We start from the raw sequence: 12,006 nt of genomic DNA, 5'->3' as shown, positions 1-12,006 counted from the left end.
AACCTGTAGATTCCTACAGCATTGTGATTAACCCTCATGAACGTGAGAGTCATTATACGGTTGAAATATTTACTCTAAACCAAACCACAAAAATGCAGTGTAGCATATCTGTGCGGTAAGTAACACAGTGACTCAATGGCTCTGTCCTGCTGTTGTTGTTGAGGTGAGGACGCACCCCATCGGCTACGTCTGCATCTATGTATCTGTTCATGTTTAAGGGGATTTGAGTCACCCTAGTGTTTCGTGCATGTCTGTTCATGTATGTGTTTTAAGGTCTTTTTGGACAGGTTTCCATGGTGATGTGGTTATAAAGCGAAGCACAAACCAGTTGCATCTCAAACTGGGCTTATACACTGCCATGTTTGTTTCTTCTTAGTATTCGTCATCGTCATAAGAATGAGAGCATCACACAGTCATGCGTTAAAAATGTGAATGCCTAGTAGTGAAATTGTCTGGCTTGCCCTCTTTTTGTCTTTAAATGGTAACAGCCTCACACTAAGAGCTCTTCAAATCACATTTAAAGGATCAACCACCGCTGTCGTCTTTTACCCTTTAGCTTTTCATATTTCTCATACTTTTGTTTGTCTCCTCTCTCAGACACTTCTGTATAGTCGACACTTTAAATCATATTATGTTGAATGTCATTAGAGTTTTGTCAGAATGCTTCTGGTTTGTTTTTTATACAAACAATTTTGGTAAAAAAAGATGAATTCATGGATCAACATGAAGTTTATAAGGTGTTATTACACTGCTTGTTGAAATGCTTGATTCTGATTAGTTGAATCAATGCCACATTAAGGCAGTTCTGAAGGCGAAAGGGGGTCAAACACAGTATTAGTAGGGTGTTCCTAATAATCCTTTAGGTGAGTGTATATTATTTGGTATGTACCCCTCTTGCTTTAATGACATCATCAGTTTAGCTGGTATTACACAAAACTACATGATTTGTTTTGTAAGCAATCAGACTTTTTTGTACAAAAGAGTTAACGTGATGCCACAATTTAGCTTTTTTCTGAAGGATTTCCCCCTTTCAATAGCATCAGCTCGTGCATTTTCAGCTTGTGCACAAAATCTGTAAAAATAAGTAACTATGTACAGTATAGTATTAAAATAAATGATTTTTTTGTATTTTTATAGCATAGCTGTTTTATCATTGAGTTGTGTTTTAGTGTTACATTTAACGGATAATGTCCTGGAAGAAAATTACCGGTACATTTTTTATAGCTGTATAGTAATGCAAGCATTTTATAGTATGAATGGCTCATGGTTTCAAAGTAGGTGCCACATCAAAGCTACCTGTGCGTTTCTGAGAGCTGTTTTAAGGTCATAGGGTTTATTTCAATTCTGATGCAAATGAGCCTTGTTTCATCCGAAGCTTTCATAGGCAATAGACGAGTCAAGCATTGAACACACACACAATAGTGTAGGACTATCTGAAGCCCTAAAGCACAGAATCAAAGCTTTTGTGTGATGAGTGAAAGCTTGTTTCCTGAAGGAAGGAAAATGTGTAGAGGCAGAAAGTGGAGAATATAATAGAATAAATTAAGGACTGAGAAGCCTTCAGCCTCCTGTGGAGAAGAACAGGATCATGTGAGTGTCTGTAGTGTAGGTGTGTGTCCTCAAGCTCTCCAAAATTGTGTATATGTCTGCCTATGTATACATTTTGCATTTTTATGCTAAAAAAAAGTTACAATATGATGATTGCAAATCCAGATTATATAATGAGTGAGCATCTGAAATCGCCTGCTGTGACAGTACTGCCTAACAGCTAACTTTATCATTTAAACAGTATGTTCTAGTATGTGTGGGTGCAGTATTTCGGGCATGCTGCCAGTATACCTTCTTTAATACTGCATCTGTCATTTTTTAATTGTCATGTCACCCATAATTATGTTCTTTGACCTATAATGTAATCAAAACAACTGCGACCATTTACGTATGTGTTGTTTATCAAGTACAATAAAATAAGCCCCTATTTTCCTGTATACGTTAGAGTTCCTTTGGGGTAAAAATGACCCCAGAAATTAAAAGAATGATTACAAAAAATATATAAATTTTTAATGATACAAATAATATATAATTTTTTTGTTTACTTCCCATCTATACATTAATGCTGTGTTTTGGGAGATTTGAAGTACTTTTGTACCTGTTTACCACTCAATTCCTCAACTACACCATTAGCTTGCCTGTAAAATATAAAAAAATTTGGTGAGTAATGTTGTTTATTTAGATGCTAATCGGTTGCGGTTGGATATTTTTTATTATACCACGGGTCTGTTAAATGCTGCATTCTGATTGGCTGAGAAATGTTCTATGGGTGTTGATTATTTTTCTGTAAACCGCACACCTAATTTTTCAAATGTCTTAAAAATAGGCACCAGAGCAATGTTTGTGGTAACCGTGGTATAAGCGGAATAATTGACTCCGGTCCTTTGAATTATTTGAAAATAATGCACACCTGCGGTGTAACGGCACTCCGCTTCACGTCGTGCCGCATTACCACCTTGGTGTGCATTATTTTCTTATAATTCAATGGCCCGTCGTCAATTATTCCTTACATAACTGACTTGTTGCCAGCCGGCTTGTTATTGTGGGGAGTCCGTAACGTGACGCTAGACGAAACAAACTGTGATTGGTTGTTTGACATGTCGGTCAAACAGCTCGTGGGCAGGCTTTGTCCAGAAAAAGCAGCAAAAAACACCAGCGCGAGACTAGGGTAGGATTGACCCTAAGGTAAAATCATGAGGAATACATTTCTTGGTAGTTTGTGGGAATTTTTAATATATATATATATATTTTTTATTTGGCGGCTCCTTGTTTCGTGTGGCTAGTGTCCATCGAATGCACACTCGAAAATGTAATTGTAAGTAGTAAGTCATCCGAGTACTTTTTTCCCTACTGTTTTTTTGAACACTACGAATTCGGTCATGCTACTCGCCTCCATTCTGATTTCCCCCTATAGTATGGAGATAGGTGATATCACAGCGATATTATTGGTACACATTAGGGGTGTGACGAGATCTCGTGTGACAAGATCTCGCGAGATTAAATATGTATCGCGAGATTACGTGTGTCTCGCGAGATTTCTTGTGTAGGTGAAATTCTGGCCGTTTTTTAAATAAAAGACTGCATCCTTCGGAGGTCGCATTTTTAAACTGCATTTACTTCATAAAGACTGTCTTAATAGAGACTACTAACAATTATAAAGTTTACTAATAATTTAGTTAATCGCAAATTGTTGTAATATGCTCATGACTTGCGAATGTAATGCTCAGTTAATGATTTGAAATAAACCTTAATGACGTATGCAGCCTGCATATGCGACCTCCGGAGGATGCAGCTTTCTGTTTGATCCTTTTAGGGGCCAGTTACACCAAAGGCGTTTATGGCAGTTGCAGGCGCCTTTTTTAAATGATATTCTATGGGCATGGAGCGTTTGCGCGCTGTTTATGCGCGCTGAGCGCCTTGCGGTTTTTGCCGGCGGCCGCAGCACGCACCTTTGAAGGAACGCTGAGAGCGGAGAAGCGCCCGACATCATTCGCGTCTTTCCATTGTCCACTCGAATGAGGGGAGCTGCGGGCCTTACGTTGTGGTGAGGGAAGTTTACAGTTGCTTTGAAGAACCGGACTCCACTCGCTCACTCTCTCCTGCGTGTTTGTGCACCTCTCACCCTCAAACAAGGTCAGAGCAAGCGTCATCTTTTTAAAGTTTCTGCTAATATGACAGTTAACAGCAAAAGAGCACTCACGCTTCAATATTTGATTGACAAGACAGCTGACTAGGTGGTTGCCTAGCAATATTAAAAGCCGCGTCGACTCGCACTGCTCTTTTTTTAAAAAAGGCAGTGCGTCGCGCCTTGTGTTTCCAAGCGTTTAAAGCGTGGTTGGTGTAATTAGCCTCTTACAGTGCATGCATTATATTCTGTCTTTTACTGCATTTGCTTTTTTGTTTGGGTTTCCAATAATGTTCGTTTGGGAGCTCGTATGAAGTCTGAGACGTGCTGTGTTGGCTGTTGATCAGTGTCAGATGTGAAGTCTCAGCAGATTAAACCATCACAGAGTTTACATGATCTAATGTCTGCATGTTCATTTCTATTGTAAAGAAATGGACGTATATTAAAAATATTCAAATGGATTTAAACATTGTTTGACTAAAAAAGCCTTTCTCTCCGTCTAAAGTGAAAGTGAAGATAGCGTCCGCGAGACGAGTCAACTATCTCCCCCTGCAGGCATTTGTTATAATATATACATAATGTTTTTTATTTATAGGCCACAAATGTAATGTGTTTGTTAATGTTATGTTGTTTAATGTAACTTGGTTTTAATACTTTATTTGAACCAATTATTATTGCATCTTCGTTATTATGTAATTTTAAAGGCTACAGCTCATATGGGTCTATTTTTATTACCCAAAAATAACAAATTACTTCATTATCAGTTAGTAAAAAAATTGTTAGGGCCAGTCCTTGATTAGTTAAAACATTTAAAAATAACATGATTTCAGTTTCTTATTCATTTATTTTATCATCGAGGGTTTCTTAAAAAGTGTAAAAATATCGTCTCGTCTCGTTCTCGTGAACCCAATCTCGTGTCTCGTCTCGTCTCGTGGATTAAGTGTCTCGTCACACCCCTAGTACACATATCAGAAGGTCAAGTGAAGCACAATGCATTCTGGGAAACCAGAATCAGTGCACTTTGCTGTTGTATATTTTCCACATTTGGCCAAATGTAGTAGCTCATTTTTATTCTGTGTACAATCAAAATCTTCATATAGTGTGAATATTGTTACTGTACATTTTTATTTGGTCACTCACTCCTCAACAAAACGACACGCATTGTCTTTAACATTTCCAAATCAACCATCTTATAGGACAAATAGATATTAGCTAAGTTGATTTGTAAGATCTAACGCTTCATTTCTTCTCTCAGCTCCAGAAGTTCTCGCTCAGAAACCGTACAGTAAAGCTGTCGACTGCTGGTCTATCGGAGTCATTGCCTACATTTTGTAAGTACCCACAATGCAACACCCCTCATGAAAATCCTTCATCTGTACAAATATTGGTCAGGACAGAGCAATGCTTGCTCATGTTTGCACAGCATCAGTGAGATGTACTCTTATACACGCTTGACCCATCTTTTACAGATCAGCACCAGATGTTGCACCCCACTTTGTTAAGGCTCCTTATATGGTGCTATTATTTAGATTATGAATGTCTGAGTCATTTTAAGAGAAAATAGAGAAAGCATGTCTCACATGTAAATGAGATGCTGTTTGATGACAGATTTCTGCAATGCTTTATGGGAAAGAAATCTTCATTTCAGCCTCTCTGTATGTTTTCTTCACCAGTTTTGAATGTGTCACAAAAGCTGTGGCCATCTGTGTGTGCGTGTGTTTCATTGCAAGTCAAAAGTAAATGTAAATGACAAATCAATAGATTGTAAGAGACATGAATGTTCTTTACATTATGTAGGATGATTTTATGTAAATCACTAAAATCACTTCTCAGACAGGGCCACATAGAGAATGTCATGTCATATTAATGTTGTCATATAATAAATGAATAATAGTGATACAAGCACTAGCTCAAACCATTGTCAAGTCATCCACCAAAAGTCAAGCACTCTTTCAAACAACCCCATGTCTGTGTATATTTATGTGGATTGTATTTTTGTTTTGGTCCCTCGTTCCCAAGCGCTTTGGGTCGACTCCTGTGCCAACACAAATGCTCACTGTCTGTCAACAAACCGGCAAAGCTGTCGATGAGATAGCGGTTCCCATCACTCCTACACACAGATGCCCTAATTTCACATTCACGTGCTTACACCAGTCTGTTTTCCAATGTTGCTCACGGGGCGCCATGACAGTGAAAATTACTCAGTTTGAAAAGTGGATATGCAGTGACGCAGACGACAGCGTTTGTTGACGATGCACAACTAGTGAGATTGTATGGGGCGGTTTGATGTGGCAACCGCTAGTGAATTCACGGATAGGGATAAAGGAATGACCTTAGCAACCAGATGCTGGTGACCTCAAGCACGAATGCCTCTTTAAACTGCACTTATTTTCTAAGATGAACCCTAATGTTATAAGTGTGTTTACTGATAGCCCCCCTCCATCGGTGGTCCGCTGATGCTCTGATTCAGATCTCATGGCTGGTTTGCTCTCTCTCCCTCCCTCTCAGGTGTGATTATTGCAATGACAACTGGCTGAAAGCGTAGCTAATTCTTTGATTAGTTAACCCAGTGCAAAGTGAGAAAAACACTAAGGTAATGGGGTCGAAATCAGGCATAAAATTACAATCGCTTTCACCCCCACTGCCTTCGCTCCCCACTAGGAAAGGCATAGATGATGAGGGAAAACAAAAGAAAATTTATTTTGGAAGTTTAATTCGCAATGAACTGGTTTAATCTTTCTTTTTCAGATTTCCAAAAGCCTGATAGGGTTTATGATCACTGATTTACAATTACTTAGTGATACGTTTACTTCCAAATCCAAGTGTGAGACTTTTAGGAGAAGTCAAGTATGTGCTGTTAAAGCTATAATTCACTTTCATTATAGGTAACCGAGTGCCCTGTACATCCTTTTTTTCACAGGTTGTGTGGTTACCCTCCATTTTACGATGAAAACGACTCCAAACTTTTTGAGCAGATCCTGAAAGCTGACTATGAGTTTGACACACCATACTGGGATGATATATCAGATTCAGGTAATGTTTGTGTATCACGATTTGTTAATGTATTATAATTGTATTTTCAGTATTCCTGTATCTATCACACAAAGATTACGGAAAATACACGGAAAATGTGTCTGGAATTTGTCCGGCATCGTTTGATTTTTGATTCATTCAGACTGCCAATTATTTTCTGGAATTTGTGCGTTCAGCTTAAGATACGATTGTCTCAGACTGTATTTACAGGAATCAGCTTGAACACCTGTTCAATTTCTCATTAATGCAATTATCTAATCAACCAATCACATGGCAGTTGCTTCAATGCATTTAGTGGTGTGGTCCTGGTCAAGACAATCTCCTGAACTCCAAACTGAATGTCAAAATGGGAAAGAAAGGTGATTTAAGCAATTTTGAGCGTGGGATGGTTGTTGGTGTCAGACGGGCCGGTCTGAGTATTTCACAATCTGCTCAATTACTGGGATTTTCACGCACAACCATTTCTAGGGTTTACAAAGAATGGTGTGAAAAGGGAAAAACATCCAGTATGTGGCAGTCCTGTGGGCGTAAATGCCTTGTTGATGCTAGAGGTCAGAGGAGAATGAGCCGAATGATTCAAGCTGATAGAAGAGCAACTTTGACTGAAATAACCGCTCGTTAAAACCGAGGTATGCAGCAAAGCATTTGTGAAGCCACAACACACACAACCATGAGGCGGATGGTCAACAACAGCAGAAGACCCCACCGGGTACCACTCATCTCCACTACAAATAAAAAAAAGAGGCTACAATTTGCACGAGCTCACCAAAATTGGACAGTTGAAGACTGGAAAAATGTTGCCTGGTCTGATGAGTCTCGATTTCTGTTGAGACATTCAGATGGTAGAGTCAGAATTTGGCGTAAACAGAATGAGAACATGGATCCATCATGCCATCATGGGGGGATGTTTTCTTGGCACACTTTAGGCCCCTTAGTGCCAATTGGGCATTGTTTAAATGCCACGGCCTACCTGAGCATTGTTTCTGACCATGTCCATCCCTTTATGACCACCATGTACCCATCCTCTGATGGCTACTTCCAGCATGATAATGCATCATGTCACAAAGCTTGAATCATTTCAAATTGGTTTCTCTAATTATATATTATGTATATATTATCTCTAAAGCACTCATTCATTCATCAGTAACACTAAATGCTGGTGTAAGAGTTGAAGAAATGTTTGCATGATTGACAGGAAACTCTGAGCACAAGTTTTGGCATTTGGTAAACACCACAGCCACATGACGTCATTTTTGATGTCATTACTCACACACACACACACACACACACACACACACACACACACACACACACACGCACACACACACACACACACACACACACACACACACACACACACACACACACACACACACACACACACACACACACACACACACACACACACACACACACACACACACACACACACACACACACACACACACACACACAGACACACACACAGAGACACACACACAGAGACACACACACAGAGACACACACAAACACACACACACTATGAAATTCTTTCTACCTACAAATGAGAGCTTGTAAATGTATCCAAATTTCCATCTGTTTCATCCAACATCAGATTATTGTTCTTGTGGGCAAAATGTCAAAATCAAATGTTGTTTCTTTAAATAAATCCTAACGTGCTGTTGTTTGTTTGTCAATTTCACTTACAGCAAAAGACTTTATTAGTTGTTTAATGGAAAAGGATCCTGCTAAGCGATACACATGTGAACAGGCCCTTCGGCATCCCTGGTAAGTTACAAGTCAACACTTATACTGTGTTTAAATGGATAATGTAAGGAATAATTGACGACGGGCCGTTGAATTATAAGAAAACAATGCACACCCAAGGTGTAATAATGCAAATTAGGTGTGTGGTTTACTGAAAAATAATCAACGCTCATTGAGAAATGTTCACCAAACAGAATAAAGCATTCAACAGACCTGTGGTATTCATAGATTTAAACAGAGTTTATGTAGGGTACAGCGAGACGCTTTTATGTGACCCTTGACCACAAATTTAGTCATAAGTAGCACAGGTATATTTATTTGTAGCAATAGTAAACAAGACATTGTATGGGTCAAAATTATAGTTTTTTTTAAACAAAAATCATAAAGATATTAAGTAAAGTTCCATGAATGTTCCATAAAGATATTTTGTAAATTTCCTACTGATTAATCACATACAAAATAAAAGTTTGTGTTTTTAAAATATATGTTTGTGTGTACTGTGTGTATATATTATGTATATATAAATACACACATACATGTATAAATTTAAGAAACATTATATTTGGGTATATTTTTTATTTATATTTATAATATAAAATATATCCAAAATACATATAAATATACATGTAAAGGTTTTTTTTAAATACGAACATTAACGTGTCTTTTTTATTTATAATGATGCAAAAAACGTTTATTTTGTATGCAATTAATCACGATTAATCTTTTGACAGCCCTAATATACATACATACATACATACATATATATATTACAGTAGGAAATTTACAAAATGTCTTTATGGAACATTCATGGAACTTTACTTCATATCTTTATGATTTTTGTCTTTATAATTAGTAATATGTGTTGCTAAGGACTTTAAAGGTGAGTGAGAAAATGTGATTTTTAGATTTTTTTGCACCCTCATATTCCAGATTTTCAAAATCTAAGCCAAATATTGCCCCTCCTAACTTATTTATCCAGCTTTCAAATGATATATATATATATATATATATATATATATATATATATATATATATATATATATATATATATATATATATATATATATAAATACCCTTATGACTAAATTTGTGGTCCAGGGTCATATGTTGAACAATGAACAATAGGGCACTGTGCTTTACACTGGTTTTACCATGAGTAAAGGGTTAATTGTGATCAAATCCATGTAAAGTCAAACTTCAGTGCCTTACTGCTTTTATAAAAGAGTGGCAATAGCAAAAGGATAAAACAATTCAATTTTATTTATATAGCACTTTAACAATTGTTTAATTGTTCCTCTGATTTTTCTCTTTTCTTTTGCTTTTAATAATGCAAAGCTTTACATTAATAAAAGCAAGAGAAAACACAGAAAAATCAGAGGACAACAAAAGTAGAAAAGTACAGCGGCTAAAAATAAACTTCCTAGGAGAAAAAACCTTGAGAGAGAGCCAGACATAGCTGATCTTATAGAGGATATATTATATATTAGAAACAGTACTTTAGAATTTTATGGGCGAGTGGTTGGTTGCCGCTGGGCAGACTTAGGCGATCCAGTAGCAAAAAATAAAAAATACTATATATTAAATACTATATATTGGAAATACTATACTATAAAATTTTATAAATAGAATAAAAATAGAAATTAAACATGAAATACATACGTAAAATATTTAACTAGCCTAACTGTAGCTTCTGTATATTATATGATTTTATATAGATAAAACAGAATGTGCGTTCAATGTTTGTGTTGTCACAGGTGTGAGTATATCTGCTATTTTATAATAACTTTAATTTAGTCTGAGATTGAATTATTTTATTGAGATAAAAGTCAGTTAAAAGTACTCAAAAGTCATTTCTGATTTACTTTTATATTCTTAAAGTGTCATTTATTTCTCAAAGGCTCTTAAGGTGAACCAAAACAATTAAACCACAACCCATAAACAAGAGGCTGAGTTGATTTCATGTTATTAGTGTGACACTTGATTCATATTCGTACGAGACGCCATCTATGTCAGAGGGGATTGCGTGCACGTTATGAGTATCAGGTTGAATTCGTTCTCTCCATTACTACGCTTCGAGATCTGTCTCATGAGTAACAGGAAAGCTACTGAATAAACGCCAGCCAATTAAAATGCTGCGCCTAATCTCGCATTACAGATTCCAAAGCGCTAATCAGCAATTAGCACATCCTCTACAGACACCTTGAACAAGAGCGAAGAAAATTGAAGAACAAAACAGAAGGACAGAAAGCCGTAGAGAGTTTACGCATTTCACAGCAATTTAAAGAGGAGAAGAGATGTCACCGTAGGTGAAGAGAGAGTTACTAGTTTTGCATTCTGACTAACAAGTTTTGACTCCTCAGGATCGCAGAGGACACCGCGCTCTGCAAGAACATCCACGAGTCCGTCAGTCGACAAATGCGCAAAAACTTCGCTAAAAGCAAATGGAGGGTGAGTTGCAAAAGTCGGCACGTACCAATTGTCTTTGTATTTAACTTCTTTCTCTTTAATGACTCTTGGTCTGTCTGCGTACCAGCAAGCCTTCAATGCCACGGCCGTGGTTCGACACATGAGAAGACTGCAGCTGGGCAGCAGCATGGGTAGCAGCATGGATGCAAGCAACGCCAATCAGAACCGAATACTGAACGCAAACCAGACTGTGAACGCACCGCCGAACCAAACACCAACTACATCGAATACGACTGCGGCTCTCAACCAAAATCACAAACCGGCTCAGAATCCAAATACAGTGATTATTAATGACATGGCGACAGGCGCTACGTCTATACCACGCAAAGACTGTAAGTCTTAGTAAGGCTGGGGTGATAAATCGTGCGATTCTGCTTGCTATGCTTCTCAATGAATTACGGTAAAATGCCGCTACATCCAAAAGCCAGAGGGCGCTCTTTTGCAGAAACCCAATACGCACTGCAGAAGAAGTAGGATTAAACAGGCACCTCTACGAAATGCCTATAAACATATTGATCATGAAACCTTTTCAGATATTTTCATGATAATAAAGAATATTTATAATAATTATGTTTGCTTTTTCAAATGCATGTTATAAACGACTCAAGCTCACATTGATTTTAGATTGATAAGGACTTCCTATTGATCAAAGAGCCATAACTGTGGGTTCACACCAGCCGCGATTGAGGCGTCAAATTTGCATCTACCGCGTCTAGTTTGCCGCTTGAACATTTTGAGTTTACTCGCTTCATTCGCACGTGAAAGCCACGCGTGAAATTCTAGTCATCGAGGCATTCACGCAGAAATTCGACCTTCCATAGACTTCTACAACTCCGCTTGCTTCCTGTAATCACGTCACTACTAGAGCAAGCTCCTGATTGGTTAACACGGCGCGTTTTTCCGCCAAAGTTCAAATTTTTTATCTTGCGAGCTTCCCGTGGCAAAGCTGAATTCGCGATATTCGCGCGTCTAGACGGAATCTTCCGTTGCGCTAAACACCTCATTCATGCCACGAGACCTCCAGACGTGCATAAACGCGTCTTTACATTGACTTAACGTTGAAATAATTCGCGCTTGACGCCTCTACC

At 37.9% G+C, this 12,006-nt stretch overlaps 1 protein-coding gene across 1 annotated transcript in view; it reads left to right on the top strand.

Moving 5' to 3' along the window:
* The window catches only part of camk1da (calcium/calmodulin-dependent protein kinase 1Da), a 75,662-nt gene that overhangs the window by 56,186 nt on the left and 7,470 nt on the right, over positions 1-12,006 (top strand). The window contains exons 6-10 of the mRNA XM_055189964.2: positions 4,929-5,004; positions 6,594-6,706; positions 8,395-8,473; positions 10,813-10,900; positions 10,986-11,250. Of these exons, the coding sequence (XP_055045939.2) occupies positions 4,929-5,004; positions 6,594-6,706; positions 8,395-8,473; positions 10,813-10,900; positions 10,986-11,250 (621 nt within the window). The remainder of the gene's footprint in view (positions 1-4,928; positions 5,005-6,593; positions 6,707-8,394; positions 8,474-10,812; positions 10,901-10,985; positions 11,251-12,006) is intronic.

The sequence above is a fragment of the Misgurnus anguillicaudatus genome, chromosome 1, assembly GCF_027580225.2.
Source record: "Misgurnus anguillicaudatus chromosome 1, ASM2758022v2, whole genome shotgun sequence".
Classification (NCBI taxonomy): domain Eukaryota; kingdom Metazoa; phylum Chordata; class Actinopteri; order Cypriniformes; family Cobitidae; genus Misgurnus; species Misgurnus anguillicaudatus.
The sequence above is the reverse complement of the archived record's forward strand: the minus strand, read 5'-3'. Positions and strand labels throughout refer to the sequence as shown.